Genomic DNA, 20,491 nt, shown 5'->3' with positions numbered 1-20,491 from the left:
TGCTTCCGAGTTTATTTGCAATTAATGTTTTAAAATCACGACTCAGTTCACTGTGCTATATTGAAACTGTCCAAGCGCATTAACATTTGAGAGAAGACTTGGAAATGAACTGCTAAACGAGACGCGTCGGATGCATTTCAGATCATGTTTTTGTAGATCTAGCAAGATTACATAATCTTAAATATATGGATTTGCTAATTGCGACCATACAAATTGCCATTTTGATTTGTTTGCGATTAATAATGCATGGAGTTCTACCCTTTTCCTACCTTGCCCAAATCCATTTTGCATACATTCCTTTGACTGACTCGTTTTAGCTCAGCTGTGCATGTCCTTTGCGTTGCTCGCACCCCGTCGCGCTTTTTATTGTACACCTTTGTCGAGGTGTATAATTATCGCAGAGGAGCCGGAGAGAGAGGGAGCGAGTGGGGGCGAGGATGTGAGTAGGTGCAAGTGGTCTCCCCCTCCACCGCTGTTGCTGCTGTTGCCGCTGAGAATAAGACACTGGCCGCAAATGATTGGATTAGTGTTTAACCCCCCCCTTCCACTTACCCTAATCCTCTTTGCAGATTTCCCTGTCTGTGGTGTATGTGCTACCCATTGCTCTGCATATATATGTGCCAAACAGCAAGGTCGGTTTAGCCTGGTTTCAAGTAAACAGTGCAGAATGGTATGGAATGCCACTGCAGGGTCTGTTGATACTGATGAGTAACCGGACCACCACAAAGGCATTGGGCATAATGGTTGAAATGTTTTGCCCAGTGCATCACTCAAGTTGGATAATAATGCATCAACATAGTGCCTGCCTCATATTTTGGGTAATCTTCTTTCTGCATCCTTATCCCATTCGAGGTCACCACAGTTGATAGTCTGTCTCCTAACATGTTGGGGTTAGCATATAGATTTGCTAGGCCTGTCAACAAATTTGAAGCTCGATATATTGAGGCAGGAAAGTATCGCGATAAACGATATTATTGACTGTAACGATACTGGATACTGTCAACTCTCAGGCATAAAAATGACAGTAAACCTTTGTTCTTTAAGTGTATAATCATATCCTAAAATACCACACAAGCTGCAATAAACATGGAATATTATGTAACTCATTTTCTTCAGTTAGAAATCAAAGTTTTACAAGGAAAAAATAGGGGGGAAATACTAATACATGTAGAGACGATAAATATCGAGCCCAAAAATGTATCGTTTATCTGTTTTTTTTGTTGAACGATAAGTCGACACGACGTTGACCATTTAAAAAACATGGCAGTAATGTTTTGGCAAGTGCGACACATCCAAAAAGCACACCGTGTCTGTTCAACGAGCCACATGCACTAACTTTGAGTGAGGCGCAAAAAGGCAAGAAAGGAAAAGTAGGTAACGAGACATCTATCCTTAGCAGGAATAAGATGGGCATTAATAACAGAATATCTGACAAGCAAATATGGGCACTTGGTGAGCCAGATTGGAACAGCCAGAGGTGAGGAGCGGAGGGATTATGGGAGGAGGGGGGAAAATTGGAATTGAGCGATCAGTTGGAAGGTCTGCAGGGTTTGCGATGTCATTGTGAGACTTATAAACAGCCGCGGCGAGAGATGGGCACTTTGAAGTTGCATAGAGCCGCTTAAATCCTGCCTGAAAAGACACTGAAGGCCCCCGAAGAGGAGAGAGAGACAGGCAGGGAGGGAATAGAGCTGGTGATTGGCGAGTAAAAAAGCCGAGCCAACGGAAAGGCAAGTGTGTTTTTATGGGCCTTCTGACAGGTGGAGTGGAGATAGGAGAGCTCCCAACATGACTGTGAAGAGCGTTTTTTTTTTTTTCCTCTTCTGCCGTTTGGATGTGTGAGTAATATATTTCTGGGACGCGGAGGGGATGCAACATGAGAAGTAGTGATGCAGCAGTGCCGAGCCTCGGAGCTGATCTGAGCAGGATGTGGGTAGACCGGACACCGCCACATTAGAAGCACTGACATCACGGCGAAGAGGCGAGGATACAGGGCCAGGCTGCTGAGTCACAAGGAGTAGACTCAAAGAAGGGACAACTGTTGGATAGCTGTCTGTCAAATCAGAAAACTCTCCACTGTCAAGTTGTACTTACAGGGTTGGCAAGCGCTGTCCAAAGGTGAAAGTATGTGCAAGGTGTGTTTATGGATCCTTGCACTACTTTGGCCAATTGTGTCTGCAGACCTAGACCAGAACATTTCAGTTTTATTTTTAATCAGACAAACGTCTCTGTATTCATCCATTGATACACCTATTCAAGGCCTAGGTATACCAATGTTTCTTGTGTTTGATTGATTCTTCTGCTGAGGCATTCATTTTTCATAACCATATAGCCTTTTATCCTTACAGATGAAAAGACAAAACTTGCCAATTAATCATTGTATAGCTATTAACATATTATAAAATGTCAAAGAAAATTGCCACTGAGTAAAAAAAGTTAGCCAAGTTCTATAACTTACAAGTACTGCTTCCATCAAGTTAAACAAACACTGACTGGTGAAGTGAATAACTTGGCGTATAAACAGTACATAGTACGTCAGTCTGTGAAATCATATTAATCAGAATGTGAACAAGCAGAAGAAGAAAAAAAAAGGACCAAGTAAATGGATTTGACGGATTTTGCCAGGGGCCAAATTCCCTCCCTTGATCTACAAAGTACCTCCAAAACTACTGTTCCTGTGTGGTAGATACAGGCAGACGGCCACACTTCCATACAGCTGTAAAAGCGTGCTCATAGTGAACAGAAGTTGAGAAATCACTTGAACTAGATTCCTTTTTAATACACCACCTGCTGTGATTGGATTGCGCTCCAATTGTACAGAAAGGAATTGGACATGCTATAGATTTATTAGCTCTGAGAGTGAAATGTGCCTAAGAATCAAACAAAGGGAAAACGGATTGGTGCTTTTCCAAATGAAATTCACAATAGTGGTGAGAGAGAAAAGATTAAAATGTGCCTCTTCTATAGTTGATTTCCCTGTGTTTTCTTCATGTAAAATACAGAACCCATTCATTCCTGCACGTGGGCACACATACATTCAAATGGTGCGTTAATAACAGTGGAAGTGTGACAGAAGTTACTATGAGGGGAAGAGGATGGGGAAGTTTTAAAAGCTGTTGTGTTGAATTATTAATGTTACCATTGTGCTCACTCTTATACACTCATGCACATGCACAGCTGCACTCCCCAGCCGCTGGTGTAGACAGGAAACAGCAGGCTTGTTCTGTCTGAATTGAGGCTATCTGTAAAGTGCTCTGTTGTAAGAAGGATGCCAGGACATGAATGGTGAATGTATGGTGTTGGCAAAGGGCTGCTCTATGTACAGGTGTATATGGGCCTGGCTAGTGGCTACTGTTGGTCGTGTTCATGCGGCATCTGAGAGCTCATTGTTTTAAAGTCGAAGAATGCTGGGACGCTGAGAATTGGATCGTAGAATTTGTCTTTAAACTCTGCTGTATAATGTAATATCCCTGAAATTAGCGGGCCTGTTACATGAAACAAAACGGACACAAAATGATTAATCTAGTGGGTTTGTGGCCTTAACAGAAGAGGATCAGGTTCAACATTAATAATATTCAGGATATTTCTTGCAAAATATTGAATTGTCACGACATACAGCTTAAAGAAGCCAAATGAATGTTAAGTCTGCATTGCTATTATTTGATTAAACACAGAATTGTGAGGTTTTCTGTTTGGAAATAAATAGTTGTATTTGCCCTGTACAGCGCTTTTCATAGACAGTAGGTTCACCAAAGCGCTACGCTGACAGAAAAGACAAAACTCACTCAAACTTGGCTTTATACTGTTTAAGTAGCGCTAGCCCGCAGTTAGCTTTGCCCATTAGCCTGTTAGCTTCTTCTTCATGATTCCATTAGTGTGTATCGGTGACTCCGTCTGGTTTTCTGGCCAGAGTCACCAGAGGGAGATGAAAGACTCCCAATCACCCCATTAACACTTGTATTACCCCGAGAGGGACTACGAAAAGGATTTAAGTTAAACAAGTTACTTAGTACTGCTTTACAGACAGCAACTGATTGACAACATAATATACTTTGTTTTGTGTAGTTTTATTTAAATAAAGGAACAAATAATAGTAGCCGCAATCCACGGTAGCAGTGTTAGTGTATCTAGATGAAAGGCCAGTGTACAGCATTTACTTGTACTAAAATATAAATTAGACTTCAAGCATAAACATTGCTGTTAATAAATGAGTTTACAAAGCCTCATTTTGGCAAAATTAAAATGCTAATGAAGCTATTAGTCTCGTCACTGTAAATCTGTATGAAAATTACAGCAGTGTGATGTTTATAGAGGAAGCAAAAAGCCAGTTTAGGAATCCAGGCAACAGCCCTTATTGTGAATCTTAATTTACCTTAAATTAAATGTTGCCTTGTGACATTTAAAGGTTGAAGGAGGAAAAAAAGGCAGGGAAGAATTTGAAGTATACACGCGCAATAAAAGAAGAAATGAAGCTGTTGTTGCCAGCCACGGCTCTAATGGTTCTAATGTGTCTTTTGATTTTTAACTGATGGAGTTTATTTCCGTCTCGATAACCAAAAGAAATGAACATTTTAGCGATATTTTGCATCTGTGTCCAATGTCCATCCTTGTCCGAGGTGAGGCCGAGGATAAAGCTCAAAAGGCATGTTGAGCAACGCGGCACTTGCACAGTCACCGAGCACCTGTAGTCGTTTAAAGTCGACACGGTTTTGCATGCCCTGCTGCGCTGTGCTGTACCAGCACTCTGACCTCTATCCCCGAATCCCAGATGCTCCCACCCTCTCACCTGCCACATCCGAGGGTTAACACGTAAGCGTGTGTGGGCCTGACAGCAGTGTAAAAAGAGTTACTGGACGTATCGAGTGGTTTTAGTGGCGCATGTTGTGGGAGCGCGCTTGCCCACACCTCAACCTCAGCCAGCGCTCTCCACAACGCTGCGCTGCACACGTCATGCTGCCTTTGTATGTCCCAGGGAGATGTGTGCCTCATAAACTCAAGCTTGTGCTACACTTTGAAATCGCTGTTTGTTACTCAATTTCGCACTATGAGGCGGATGTTCCTGTGGCTCCGAAAGTGGTCACAGAGAAGTTACTGTTTTAAAAGAAAAGGCAACCGCTTTTCCATACTTAGATATGTTCTTACCTGAGCTTAGACGATTTAAATACGGTTATGTGAGTAGTTACACGATCCAAGTATAGTTACACAAAATTAAACATGTCAATTTTCTAAGCGGATACAAAGGGGAACTATATTATAAGGCGTAGTAACACCTATTTAAATAGGGGAAATGTGGAAGTGCTTGGTCGCTTCTAACTTCCCCCTCATTTGGCCCCATGGAGGAGAGGAGGAGAGGTTAAATGCTAACAACATCTTTGGTCTTTTTGCGTGACTGAGAGCACGCACAAAGACCAGACAGGTACGCATTAACTCGTCTAAGCTCATATTTCAGTATGGAAAAACGGTGGCCTTTTGCTTTAATCATCAATCATCAGTATGAAGAATGCTAGACATATACTGTAGGCATTCCAAATTATGACGAGGAAAAAAGTCTCAAGTCTGTTATTGCCCACTTAAAACTCACCTTCTCTTTTGTTTGTTTCTTTGCAGCTGGTGTTGCCGTGGCCCAGAGAGTGGTGATGGTGCAGAGTGGCCCGCTCATTCGGACGGAGGGCTCCCATGTGACCATCTGGTGCAACGTGTCGGGATACAAGGAGGGCGTGGAGCAGGACTTTGAGTGGTCCATGTACCTGCCAACGGCGGCGGACAGGGAGATCCGCATCGTGAGCACGTCGCAGCAGAACTATGCCTACGCTGTGTACTCCCAGAGGGTCAACAGTAAGGAAATCAACGTGGAACGCCTCAGCCGCGACTCGGCTATGCTCCACATCACCAAAGTGCAGGCCAAAGACCAGGGGCTTTTTGAGTGTTACACCCCCAACACAGATGGACGGTACCTGGGCTCCTACAGCGCCCGCACCAACCTCACTGGTGAGTCCTTCATTTCTGTATGCACAAAGAACAGACGCGCTGTTGCCTCAAGAAGGTCCTAGGTTTGATTCAGCCAAGTTTGCCTGCTCTCCCTGTGTATGTGTGTACGTAGGTTTTCTGTGGGTGCTCTGGTTTCCCCTAGTACTAAAAAAACATGTCCACATACATTTGCTCTGAAAAAGATATTTTAGTAGTTTTCGTAGTTTTTTTTCATCTCCGGTCATTATAAACATTTAGATCACATGTTTTCCAAAGATCTTAAACATTATACAATAAGAAAATGTGTACTTTAAGTAGTTTAAGTGCTAAATGAAGCTTGACCGAAAGGGGTTTGGCTGAAGTCAAGACTTATACTCACCCCTTCTACATTTCTACAACTCTGACACTATGTCCAAAGATGACACATTTTACAGTATCTCTAATACCAACGATGGCAACACGTAAGCACAAAACTTAAACATCAGTAATCAAAATTATGTTCATTTTTTCTTGATTTTCATAGCAGGACTTTCATAGTTCAGTAAAGGTCAAATAAATCAGTCCCAAAAGTAGCATTAAGCACTTGTTTCAAATATGGATTTGACTGTACAATTTCTATAGATTTGAGGCAGGGCATTCTGACCATTATGGCCAAATAATTGCCAAAGACAACATACTGTCAATATACCGTCTTATTCATTGTCTATGCAAAATGTACAGTTTCAATTAGTGTTTCAGGACTATAGCAGTAAAATGTTTCAAATGTTCAAAAGGCAAAAGATATTTAGTCAATTTACACATTTGAGCAGATGATATGATAGATATGATCCAGCACATAGTAAGCATGCTGTTAAAAACATCATCTGTTCCACACATTCGTCCATACTGGTTTGAAGATGATATCTGTGTCACATGCTTCACAGTCGAGTAGAGTCGTCACTGTCAGGCAAGTTTAAAAATATATATACTTTAAATTTTTCAAGATACAAGCTTAGAACACCTGTCAATGTCAACAGAAAGTTAGGGGGGAAAAAATGAAATTCTGTCCTTCAATGCCAAAGCGCACCTGCTCTAAGCCGGCGGGTAGTGACGGCTAAAAGCTGCTCATATACTACATGTATTATTCCTACATTTCTCTTGCCATGTTTCGATGGCATGCTGCATGTGGTGGAGGAATTTCGGTCACTTATTTAGACCAAGGCTGTGCTGACGAGGAGGCAGCTGCCATAGTGGGGGATTTCATGGCATTCATAACCGCATGCCTTCAAGAGTGGAGTGCGTGACCTTCCTCTTCAGGTCAAAGGGCAAAACAACCCCACACTGGCTGCTATCAGCCTTACGAGTATTGTAATCAAGAATTTGTAGTGAGTGTTAAGTGAGTGGTTCGATAAAAAAAATAAAAAAATCTGTGTTTAAAGTTGTTTGGAATATCTCAGTTTTAACCAGAACCAATTTTCGAAAATAATCATCTTAGGAAATTGCCATGCTGTTTCTGCCACGATGCCAATTATGGAACATTGGCACCACTTAGATTTGTTTGGTTAGCTTTTAATTTCATTTTGATTTTGTAAATTTGTTTCATCCAAGTCTCAAATCTCAGCCTGCAGGAACAAGCGCACAGCAATTTGGCCTGTTCCACACGGTAAATCTCTAAAAATCTGTGCTACACAAGTCTGGATAATTTCATGATGGTCTCTCTCTTTTTTTGTGGGATTCATTTTTTTTTATTATTGAACATTGAATATCTCCTCCTACACACACAGGGTCCTGACCAGTGGGATCATTTCTCTCGGAGTCATGAAATATCCACTATGTCGCTTCGGTGCTTTAGTAGTCAGCAGTATGGATGAACTAACTTTATTAACAGCTTTGTAGTTAGAATGTAATGCCATGAATGTGGGGCAGGGCTCTCAGGCAGGGCACAGTACAACAGCACTTGTGATAGCACCGAGTATTTATAGACGTGTTCATAAGCCCAGACCTCAGGAATCGAGGAGGAGTGGAAGGGAGTTAGTTATCTACAGCCTCCCTTTCTGGTATCTCCGACCTCTTAACCCAGTTTCACAGGTCGCGGGGTCACAGCGGGGTTGCTCCTCTCACTGTTATGGATTCCTCCGCCGCCGCTTGGAAGCTTCACACTTCTATCGACTATTGTTGTCAGACATTCCCTGGTCTCAGTCAGCCTCCCTGTCCCCCCACCCCCCCGCACCCCTTTCCTGTCCTTCAGACTGTCATTTCAATTATAACAAGTGTTGTAGTCGAGGCAACAAGGACCAAGGCCAAGTCGTGTAGTTCTTAGGGAGGGAAACGGGTGTCAAGAAAAGGTCGAGCTGTCTTTCTATCGCTCACGTAACATCTTAACATTATGTGTGTATTGTTGAGTTGGAGGACGCCTTTATTGAAAATCGTCCACTCTCCAAAAAACGAACCTGTTTTGAAGTGTTTTCTTCTAAGGGCCCAAAAAAAGAGTGATTAACCATTTAAAAAGAATAAAATGTGCAGTGCTCGGATTTTAACTTTTCCACGAGGATCATAGATTACTCAAAAATCCTTCCTATTCTTAGGTTTTCCCCCTCGCAGCCATTTAAAGTGGCTTTGAAATGTCTGCTAGCGCTAACTATCTCGGGATCATTTCAATTTTCTGGGAGCTGAACGTTAAGACTGTCGTCGCTGCACAATACAATGAAATAGTAAAGTAATCTATAGTCGGGGAGACCGGGGCTATTTGTCACACTTTTTTTCTAGGGTTTGCAGCTCATCAACAGAAAATCCCACAAGAGTCCGACCTGCATTAAATGAAAGCTTGAACCCTTGACTTGAAGGAGACCCCGCTCTCTTTTTCCTATCATATTGCATTGTCACAAGGCGTGGGGTTGGTTGTCACTATTGTTTTTAATAGAGTTTTTTATTGTAACTTGAAATTTGATAAACTTTGTAACTTTTTTGCTTTCAGAGATAAAAGGACAAAATGTTTGTTTTTTTAAACAATCGCAATGCAATGCCACATATGTTCATAACACTCATTTGAACTAACTGTTTTTTGCAAAATGCTCTGTGAGGTGTAAAATTTACAAATTCGCTAAAATTACCCAGACATACGGCCACTCTAAAAGCTAATGTTAAAATAAAGTGATTAGAAAAAGACGTCTCACCATTTATTCCCCATATGACAAATAACCCCGAGTGTCCACTTTACGAACAATGTAAGCTAGCTAACAAATGGATATAGCATGCTAGCTCTAAAACGGCTCAAACCAAAGTTAGCATCTCTGTCTTTCAGATCAGTGTCTTTTGTTTAAGGCACTAACTAAAGGAAAGCTCTCATTACAGAAATAACCCAGACATTAGAGTTTGAGAAAAGGCATTAAAAACAATTAAAATGTGTCCTGTCCTCATGTCTTCAGTCCAAATGAGAAAATTATTATCGCACACATATTATATATCAGCACCAGCGTACAGCGCCCTCTAGTGTGGCTATATAAAGCAATGTGACAAATTACCCCGTGTGACAAATAGCCCCGGTCTCCCCTAATCTGTCTATGTGTCCTGTAGATGACTGTTTCCTATGACTGTCCACATTGTTAGCATAAATCGAAAGCGAAATGATGGTGAAGCTGTTTTCAAAGCAAGCCACTGAGTGAAAATCTACTTTCAAACGCTGTGCGGCCTATAAAGCTATAAGGCAGTGCCCTTCATGCTGCATGACTACTACGCTGGCATGGGAGTGGGTGGGTTAATGGCAGGGTTGCAAAGGCCACGTGGTAATTTGTGGCTTGAGTGGTGCATACGGGCCTTAGTCATAAGATGTACTGCAACTATAGTCACCTCTCGCCACAAAGGGAACTTGGGAACCCGAGCTCAACATTGCCTCGGGAAGATCGCCGTTGTTTCCCGCAACACCTGGCGAGTCAGCCGGCCGATACTGTGACGATGTTGTATTGTTTAGGGATGACAAGCCGATTGAGGCAACACAGCTGCGCAATGTGCTGCTCAATTGTCTGGGAAAACGGCTCGCTCGCTTCCTCTATGGAAATGTGACACTGTTCTTTTTTAGGCTAGCAGCGTGTGGCGTTTATACCCTCAGTGATACGAAAAATGAATCAAATCAAATGTAGCTCTTTTCAGCCAGCCAAGTGCCAGTCTTGCTTGAGGCGCTGCAGTAATGGTTTCGTGCATGAAAAGAATAATTGACACTAGAGTTTGAATTATGGATTGTACTAAATGGTGGGGTGATGTAAAAAGGCAAGAGAATTACCTTATACAATGGCTTTGGGTTAACATTCTATAGGATATGACATGAGAAGGCTTGTCTCCTATAGTTGATTACAGCCAAATGTGGCCGCATGTGACTCATGCATTAGCCTATACAGAATGAGCCGATCCTATTATTGGATTCTGTGGGAAATCGCAGGAGAGTGATACTATCAACACCTCCAGTGGCGGTGTTCAGAGCCAGCAAAATTACTTGGAATTGTAATGTATACGGGTGTCGGAACAACTTCAGTATTATAGAATATCCACAACATTAGCAGTACTTCATTACAAATATATTGGATTATACTGCCTAATTAGCCAATTAGTCATTGAGGAGATACCTTCCCGCCTCCGTCTGGTTATAGGATATTCCAAGCTCAAATTTGGAAGACTGATTCCAAACTCAGTGGTGAAACTTTAACAAAAACTTGTGTAGTTCTGGACTGGCTTCCCAAAGTGCATTTAAGTGTACGAATTCTATGCTGAAGACAAAAGATAAAAGTATTACTTTGATCAGTGTAGTAAGCTTATTTGTCTTGTTGTCTCGTGGTTCCTAACCTTTTCTTCTTCCCCATCTGACAATCCCGATTACTATATCCTAAAAAATCTTCATCCAAGAGGTTACATTTATGTGATTTCAGTGCGTAGCAAAAAAATAGAGTTTTTATATTACCATTGCAATGTATCATTCAGTCTTCCTTACATTCTTATTTGAGCTTGAGTTGAGTGCAAAGGCTTTATCTTTGGATTTAGGTGTGAGCTCTATACAAAGTAAAATCTAAAAATAAAATTTTATGTTGTTATCAAAATGGTTTGGGTTGTGTCCCCCTTTTTTCCCCCCTTTCACCCGGTTCCCCTCTTTTTGGATGTATTTAGGCAATGAACCAAACTTTAAATTGCAGCACATGTAAATGAGGCTTAGCACTCAATAGAGAGCACATTAACATCCTCAAAATGTGTGCACCTCATTAAATGGTAAAATGGTAAATGGTCTCAACTTATATAGCGTTTTTTCCACCTACATTATCCACTCAAAGTGCATTACATTCACACTCTCATTCACACACCAATGTACGGTTGTCTCTCAAAGGCCACCTATGTCCCCATTGTTCTGATGATGCACAGAATGGGTCTGACCAGGCCTCAAAAGTGCAACCGTTTTGGCACCTGCAAATTGAACTCGTGCGACGAAACATTTGACCTGAGTCACATCGGTGCGACTGCCCTGATCCGCCCACACCCCTCTCGTCAGAAAACAAATATCACTGTAAACACTGATCAGGATGTGCACAGCTCTAACACAAAGGAGAATTACCTCAGGTGTAGCAGAAAAACTAGTGTGTCCATAGTTGCGTCCACCAGGAAAAGACTGAAGTCCACCCATGAGTGAGTTTAGCCTAAAGACGAGCAGGACGCGCGTCACAAAGGTGCGGACAGATCAGGCAGTCCTCACTGTAATCTCTCATCTTCACATGTCCAGATCCAGGTAAAAACTTATTTCCAGAATTAAAATATAACGTAAATCTTCCAGGAAGAGACCTCAAAGTAAATATCCACGATTATGCCGTGCTGCTTCCTCTGAGCAAATGTCTGATCAAAAGTGAAAGTTTTGGTCTCAATTAGCCTGTTCGTGAGCCCAGAGAGCCGATCACAGATGGGTAAACTATAGCTTATATAAATTAGTTTTTAGAAAACTTTTAGGCTACATATCAATTTTCTCGTACTTGATATTCATGTGTCAGTGATGAAATAAGTTAATACAGTAATACAGAGCCAAACTTGTTAAAGCTGCTAAAATGTATCGTATCAATTCATTTAAACAACTAGAGGATAAAAATGTACATACAAAAACAATTCTTTTAAAATGCATTCTGCACTCCTTTAGAGCTGAACTAAGTAAGTTGTTTACCTTAATAAATCCTTTTCGTAGTCATTCTGGAGGTAATACAAGTGTTAATGGGGTGATTGGGGGGGTCTTTCATCTTCCCCGGTATCTCTGGTCAGAAAACCACACTTGCGCCGACCCGGAGGCCCCAGTACACACTAATGGAATCACGAAGAAGAAGCTAACAGGCTAACGGGCAAGCTAACTGCGGGCTAGCGTCACTTGAACAGTATTTACAGCCCAGTTTGAGTGAAAAAAAAAGATCTCCTTTGTGTAATTGGATGTACAATATCCCTCTCTCCCTTTGTCTTTTCTGTCAGTGTAGTATTTACTCTCATGGACAATTAATGAGTAAAAAAAATGCAACATGCTACGACACCTGCAGGCCTCTTATGGCCTCTAGGGGCATGAGTTACTTAGTTCTGCTTTAAAACAAAAAATTCACTGTATATTATTTATTTGGTCGGATATCATGCATTTAAATGTGATGTTATTTATTTTTATATGACTATGGAAGACGATATTAACCAATAAATACTGGCAGTGAATCCTGTTTGCAGGAACATTTTAAACGGTTTGTCCCTGCCTAAATGAAAATACTTTGGGCGCAACCAACATCAAATATGAATCTGGAGCCCTGGGTCTGACTAAACCGCAGTCTGTTGTGTTTCATGTGTGTTCTTGCGTCCACTTATACAGTATGTTTGGAAGGCTTCCTCCTACTCTTCAGATTGCAGGAGAAAAAGGACAACAGGCTGACATGGCCATGGCGCTTGTCCTTTGCCTACGCACCAGCCTGTGTGTGAGTAAGATGTGCCACCGCCAGCAGAACAGCAAGCCCTCAGCAAGACCGCTAACATAGGACTTAAATACAGAGAAGCCTCCTATAGCCTCGCGTCGCACTGCTGGCAGATAGACAGATTGTAGCCCCAGCATTTGGCTGTAGTCATCTGTTCCCAGTCTTGTAGTAATGTAGTAATAGAAGCAGGGAAGCGGAGCCTTGGTAAATCTTCCTATAGTGACATTTTAGGCTGCATTGTTTAGTCCGCTAGGCGAGGGGAAAGCAAGCACACGTCCATCTTAAGGCGAGTAGAGCTTTTGGAGATGGATATTGTGTAAGATCTTTCCTCAGCTGCACTTGTCAAAGTTGAGATGAAGTGTAAATAAAAGCATAATAGAATGAGCTGAAAATCTCCATCACCGGAAATTATCATCATCAGTCATACCTAATAGCACATTTATTTACATTGTATTTAATCCTCTTTTTTTTTTACATTTGACGTCTCTCAACACCACCAATCACATCTGGGCAAAGTGTCTCATAAGGGCTGATCAATATGGAATTTGTCGATGCGATAACAGTAACGGTATTAGTGACCTTCGAAAAAGCTGATCACTGTTTTAACTCAAATGGAAGCTTTTGATCTCAGTTAGACTACACAGGCTATAGTTAATAATGTATTACAATGCAAATGATGGTTATTATGTTACTGAAACAAGTTTTGAAGATTCTCCACAAATATCAGTGATTCAAAAGGCATGCATTAATATTACACACATGGCGTCATCTTCAATTACTACGGCTTGATTTTGCGAGAAACACTCTTAAGTAACCCTGGTAATGTGCTCATTCTGTCTGTAAAAATGTTGAATTGTGAACAATCTAAGCTTTTTAACAAGGTATGATATTTGCCACAATATCCAATATTCCTCTAACTGTCCACATGGGGCTTATAAAATGCTAAAGGCCAGCTGAGCCATGGTGTCTCGCCTAAGAATTCAACTAAAGAACTGGGTAGAGCTGGATTTTGAACCGCCATCTTCAAACTTCTGCAAAAGCTTTCTAGTTCCTGAGGAACAGAAGAAAATGTTTTGGTATTGGTGAGAAGAATAAGATGGTAGTATTTTATTAAAATGAGGAAGTAGAGGCTGCAGACTGTGACCAATATATGATGAGCTCTTCCTCCCCGGCGTAACATGATTGGTTAGAGGTCCCTTCGGCATTACCCACAATACAACTGGCGCTATAGGGGGTGGGTTTTAAATAGTCCCAGCCTGATGTGACTCCCAGGGTTAATGCAGTTACTAGCTGCCATACAAGTTCCCAAATGCAATTAGCCAGCACAAATGGAGAAGGCAGAAAAAGGAGTGGGAAGAAGAAAAGGCCGAAGAATTTCAATTACGCCGACAGCAAACAGTGTGAATTCTTTTCACAGGAAAACGTCCAGAATAGTTTTAAGTGGCATTTCCTGTTGTTGTTGTAATATTTATCACTTTCATTCCATTCTAAATCATCCTGTTCAAGTAGGTTTCTTGCATATTCCTTCACTGCAGCCGACAGACTGTAGATGGTGTTCTTCTTAAGGGCAAATAGTTTTTTATCTAAGTTGTTGTGCTTCACTGTCACAGGCAATGAAGGCAATGAACTGTACCTGTGTTCCCTAGATGGTGCTTGGTGGTATCGTAGTTTTCTCCATACCTAGAGCTGATGTTTGGTGTTCGGGTTAAAATCGGGGTCAGGATTGGAGCACCCATGATAGACCCATGAGTGGAAGAGGATGCGAGGAGCGTCAACTGAATCCAAGCTTCTATGCTGATGACTTTACAAGTGAAATACAAAAAAAAAGAAACTTTCTAAATTACATATTGCAGCTTTATCACAGGGCTAACATTTAGCAACCTGAGAAGATATACCCTGGTGACTTGTCTTTAACCTCACTGACAGACACACTTCTTCCACTATTTAGATTCACCACGCACTGCCAGGTGTCAGGAATGACGAAGTGCACCCCCATGCAGTAAATAGGATATGTTAATACAGACTTGAAATTTGAATTTTGCAACAGTAATGACCTGTTTTCATAAATTGTCTATGTTCAGCCCAAGTGCAGGTTTGTGGAATTAGCAGCATTATTGACAATACTCCTTGCATCTAATTAAAGTCATAGTAGGCTTGCAATATCTATATGTAAATGTATGCATGTGGCAGGATAGAGAAGTAGTGGTAGCTCATGTGCTGAGCTAGCATGTGTGTGCGTATGTGTGTGCATGTGAGTGTGATTTGTGTCTCTGCCTGCACTTAGGTTTCTCGGAGAAGTGGGTGCTGCCAAGTTGCACTCCTCTACTTCACTTAATGAGATAGACAGAATCCAGGGATGTCATCTCACATTCTATATTTTACACGCAAGGCACCCAGCCGCTGCCCCGTACGACTGCTGTGCTTTACCCGCCACCTCTCCATCAATCCTGGGATTGTGACTGGGCCCTCCACCAGCGAACCATGGAGGTTCAGGTATATGGATATGTCAATATGGCTGTGAGTTGGACTTCATTACAGAAGATTGGAGCTCTGGGTGGAAGAGATTGAATCAGAAAAGACAAAGAAATACGGCGGCGGTGAATGTGGGACTACTCAACGGCTTGACTGAAGTAAAAGTGGGGGAAAAAAAGCTTGAAATTAATGTGTGCACTCTAATCTATACGTATAATACATTAGTCTTGAAGAAACGGAGCCAACAAAGTCTGTATTAGAAGAATTTAAAGAGACAATGCAGATGAATGGACAAGGGAGCTTGTCTCTGTTTGTTGGTATTGATTTTGACCAGCGGCCCATGTGCAGTTTATCCTTTGTCTCTCCTTGTCCTGACACCTCTTCCTCGCTCCTCTCTCCTCCTCGCTGTATCTCTGTGGCCTCGGTGTCACCTCTCGGTTTCATTAGGAATTACATTGTCCGTGTCGTGTGCTGGTCTGTGTGGAAATGTGTGTGTAGCGCTCTAAGCCTCAGACCAGGCAGCACTCCAGATGGATAGAGATTTCATCACTTGGTCTGGCTTGCCATTTTCTTTGCACATCTCTTCTACTTGAGCCGATGGGTCTCCGGGCTCAACCGGCCCGATGTATCAGTGACGTTGTTTGAGGCAGCGGCCTGAATTAAAGGGACTTTTCTGTATTGGCTATACTGTTTCAAAAGCATCACATTTTATTTTATGCAGATTAGATTGTATTCAATTCTCTTTGTTCAAGACTTTCGCAGATCCTGATGCCTGCCACTTTTATTTTATTAGATTTGCCCATTGCTGCTCATTGCATTAAATATGTGTTCCTGTAAGGGATTTCCTGTCAGTTGATTTTTAATTGATTATAAAAAAATAAAATGCTCATTGGTTATTATTTCATCACTGCATTAGCACCTGCTCATATTACTCAGTTTTACAAAAAATCTGAATGGCTAAATATACTGTAGCTAATCCTGCCAAAATGTTATCCCCAGCCCTTACACACATGTTTAGTGCTAATTTGAATTCTTGTGTGGTCTGGCATGATTCTTGCAAACCAAAGGTTCACAACATTGCCAATACTCGCAGTGAGGCATCAAGGCACATATTCACGATTAGGTCTAGAGTCACACACCAGCAGGCTGTCAGTCAGGAGAGATGTAGGGCCCATAATTGAGTCTGAGCGCGGCGGTGGTGTAGTGCTCCCATTGGAACACGTGCTTTTTACTGAACATCACTGAAGAGCCTTTAACAGCCCTCAGATCACAGTGACAGACAACACTGAAGCTGAACAGGACATGGAGCACAGTGAATAAAACACACCACTGCAGAGGGGAGCCGGGGCAAGTGTCCCACAGGACAGTGGCAGAGCGCGATGACACTTGTGCCGCGCACTCAGGCTTTTGGAGGTCGGATGGGCAAGTCAAAATTAAAAGGGAGACTAAATCTGCACTCAGGGGGATCGTACAGCCAAACCTTTTGACTAAACTTCAAGTGCTTACTATTTTTGGACATCTAGCATACTGAGATTGCCTGAAATGTATGCGTCACCTGACAAATTTTGTCTTATGTTCAAACTTGAAAGCTAAACCAGCGATGAAATCCTTTTCTTGAAGAATATTTGGACCTACTGTGTATTATAAGCACATATAGATCTGACCTTTCTTTGTTCTTCTCTCTTTGCATTTCTTTATAAGGTCTTTTATAGCGCAATCTTGGATTTTCTTAAACACTATCTATCTGCCCACACAACATGGCGTTAATGCACTTGTTGTGACAATATGTTTAATGTGCCTATATGTTTGAAACGATATTAACGTTTACATAATGGGCTAAACACGAGCTAGCGCCTCTGTAGTTGACTTGATTAGCTTGGCAACCCTCGGGGGTCCTCGGCTGCCTCTTCTATGTGAGATTAACAGAGCTCAGCCCCACTTTGAATACATTTGTGCATTAATATGTATGCGAATTAATGTGCTAATGGCTGTTTGTGTGGTTAAAATGAGTGCGTTAGTGGAAGTGCGAAAGCCTCCAGGACTGGTTCTGCCGTGGTCCTGGACACTAATTTTGCCACTGCATTGTTTGATGTTGGCAGCTGCTTTGATGCCTTATCTGAAAACAAAAAAAGAGACGCAGAGTTCTTCCGTAGAGTTCTTTATCTGATCGCCCTTGTTGACCAAAACACAAATAAGCATTGTGCAAGAGCTCTGTAGAGAATACAGCATTACGATGTTTGTTTGTTGTTTTTAATTATGATTTGATTTGTATTTAATTGTGCATTTGAGTATTTAGTTTCTTTGTGGCTCGACAAAGTCTGAGATTAGTGACCACAATATAGAAATGCAATTTAATTTAATGTTAAGTTAAGTTAATTAATTTGAGGGGTTAAATATAATCGACATCCACACAGATTAAATGCATTGCGGAATTATTTTGCAAATTACTTTTTCACCTTCAGCCAAATGTTAATGGCTTTTTATCTTTGTTTCTACATTGTACTTTTTTTCCCCCTTCCGTTTAAATGCTACAACTGAAATCTGCTGTTATAAATACAGACGGCATCGCGTCATAGAAGGGGGGCGTGGCCTCGCCGAGGGGGAAAACAGAATCTTTTGGGAAACACAATTTTTACTCTTTTTAGCCATTGATTTATCACATACATATAAAATCAAGTCTAAATCGGGTCCAAATGGATGTTTATTCACAGCAGATTGTTCAGTAGAAACGCAAAAACGGCAGTCGTAGCATTAGCACGCTGCTAGCATGAAGCATTATGTAAGCATTCTCCGTTATTTATGTATTTATGAGCTGTTGAACCACCTTGCTCCTCTCCATGTCTTTGTATCTTTATTCAGTAGAAAACTATATTCATTCATTTTTAATAATTAGAGAAAGTAGATTTTCTCCCAAATTGTTTTTCCCCTTATCATGACCATATATGGACGATTCCAGATATGCCATCTGTATATGTATATATATATATTATAATGGCACATAATGGAATACAAGAAGTGAGCTGACGTCAATGTCTGTTTAAGAAATATTGGGAAAGATACCATTGAATAAATATGGACCAAACCCTAAATGAGATCACAATCTGATATACTTTGTGTTGTCTCTGTAGGAATTTGGTGTCATGTGATGCATCTAAAGTACTCCAATTCAATATCCAATGCACTCCAATAGGAAACAGAGCATTTTCTATGTTGAGCAAAGACAAGCGAACAAGCAATGGGACATAAGCGCCTTCTTGTTGCTCTTTCAACAGCGCTTTGTAATAACGTTAAGAGCCTAAACACCTTCATTGCTCCCAGCTCATTAACACGTACTTCCCGGTGTGATTATTTGTAATGGGAAACAGAGGTTTAGTTAAAGTGTCTTTAATAGATAACAATATGGGCTGCAGCGTGTGAGCCGTGGGCTGTGTGCTTATTAATGGAGGGAGTAAAAACGTGGGGAAGGGTGATTTTGTCGAAGCAGTTGCACGGTGGCAGGAAAAGTTAATGGGCCCAAAGCTTTGTCTCAAGGACAGGCTTGTGTTTCATAATGCACACCCAGGCTGACAAATGACTCGAATCAGTCACAAGGACACGTACACAAACTTATCTCATAGAAGTATGCTGCGCCCCCTATTGATGTTGGCATCTTAAAGGCACAGTTCCTATATTTTTCCTCTTTGTGGAGGTCAAAACTCCCACGGTAATGCTAGCAACCAGCAGCGCTACTTAAGGGGGGTAGGGAAGCAAAATGGATGGTACTGCCCCTTTAAGATTTAAAGTTATGAAAAGTGATGAGCTCAAAAAACTGCAAAAGAAACACCTTAAACACATTCAAGTAATAATGATTAGATAAATATCCATACAATTATACTGGCATCGCTAAATTTACATAAGTCGGAGAGACAAGGCACAGGAAATATTCAGGACTTATTCAAATCAGGGCAATAATTTCAAGTTTTAAGTGACCTGGGAATGTAAAATGTGTCAATCCTGTCCCAGCGCACTGTCAGGAATATGGTTCTAATGGTTCTGAAATATCTCCGCGAATCCCTGCTAGAGAACTGCATAAGTTAGATGGGTCATGACTTCAAAAAGTCTCAAACAAAGTTACCCACGTCACCACAGATTAGATCAAGGTTGGAAGTCATAGTGGAGGGCATGGAAATATTGTAGGCAGTTGAGGACTGAACTGCGAGCTTACTGTAGCCATCAATGATTAATTTACCTCACCTGCCCCAAACTCCATATTACCAAGTTTGGGCATACACTGTCTTGGCTTCTGTATCTGTGATTAACTCAGTTTGAATTGACCTGAAATAGGTGTCAACAATATTTCAATCTTGACTTTCCAACATCAAAAATGCAGTATATTCTTGAATCAGATAAGTTTATTGTTGAGAGACAATTGACATAATGCTAACACCTGTGAGTCCTGGTCACTGCGGGACATGTGTGCATAGATAGATGACAGTATATTTGCAGTAAAGGGGGAGGGGGGGGGGCTGGCATATGCCTAATTCTCCACAATGTTGGCAGCTCTGACCAGACAGTTGCTCCCTCATCTGCTGCCCCGCTGGAAGGGTGCCCGCTGAGCCCTGCCTGCCTCCCTTTAGACAAATAGGCTTTTTTTCTGCAGCTCAATGCTATTTCTCATACGCTCACAAACAGCTGCTAATACTTTGGCATTTGTGCAGCACCTTTGGCCAGGTTCCACTTGCACCACCGCCTCGCACTGCAGTAATGAAGTGATACTCTAGATCTGTCGCCCAGTGTTTGTGCACAATACAAAGGCCAGAGGAGACTGCTCCAAATTATATCATTACCTGCTTAGTATTGTAGAAACGGGAGGGGAGAGGAGGCAACATTTAGTTTCTATGTAAACTCTAATAGACTTTAAGACGTTAAGCATTGGTGCGTGCTATAGTCCCTGGTTCCGCTGTTCCTTGGGTGCCTCAGGGAAAAGCAGTACGCACCCCAGTGGGGGACAGTAACCAGTTTGTAAATATTGTTTGACTTGTGACAGTGGTGGTAAAAAGATTTACTGCAATATACAGTACAGGACACATCAAAGATATATTCAGGTGGGTTTAGAGAGGTACACACGACATGTT

At 41.6% G+C, this 20,491-nt stretch overlaps 1 protein-coding gene across 1 annotated transcript in view; it reads left to right on the top strand.

The window, feature by feature from the left end:
- The window catches only part of igsf3 (immunoglobulin superfamily, member 3), a 110,086-nt gene that overhangs the window by 20,291 nt on the left and 69,304 nt on the right, over positions 1–20,491 (top strand). The window contains exon 2 of the mRNA XM_079563566.1: positions 5,608–5,988. Coding sequence (XP_079419692.1) covers positions 5,608–5,988 — 381 coding nt within the window. The remainder of the gene's footprint in view (positions 1–5,607; positions 5,989–20,491) is intronic.

This window comes from Gobius niger (genome assembly GCF_951799975.1).
Source record: "Gobius niger genome assembly, chromosome: 9".
Taxonomy (NCBI): Eukaryota; Metazoa; Chordata; class Actinopteri; order Gobiiformes; family Gobiidae; genus Gobius; species Gobius niger.
Note: the sequence above shows the minus strand (reverse complement) of the source record. Positions and strands in the feature narration are given on the sequence as shown.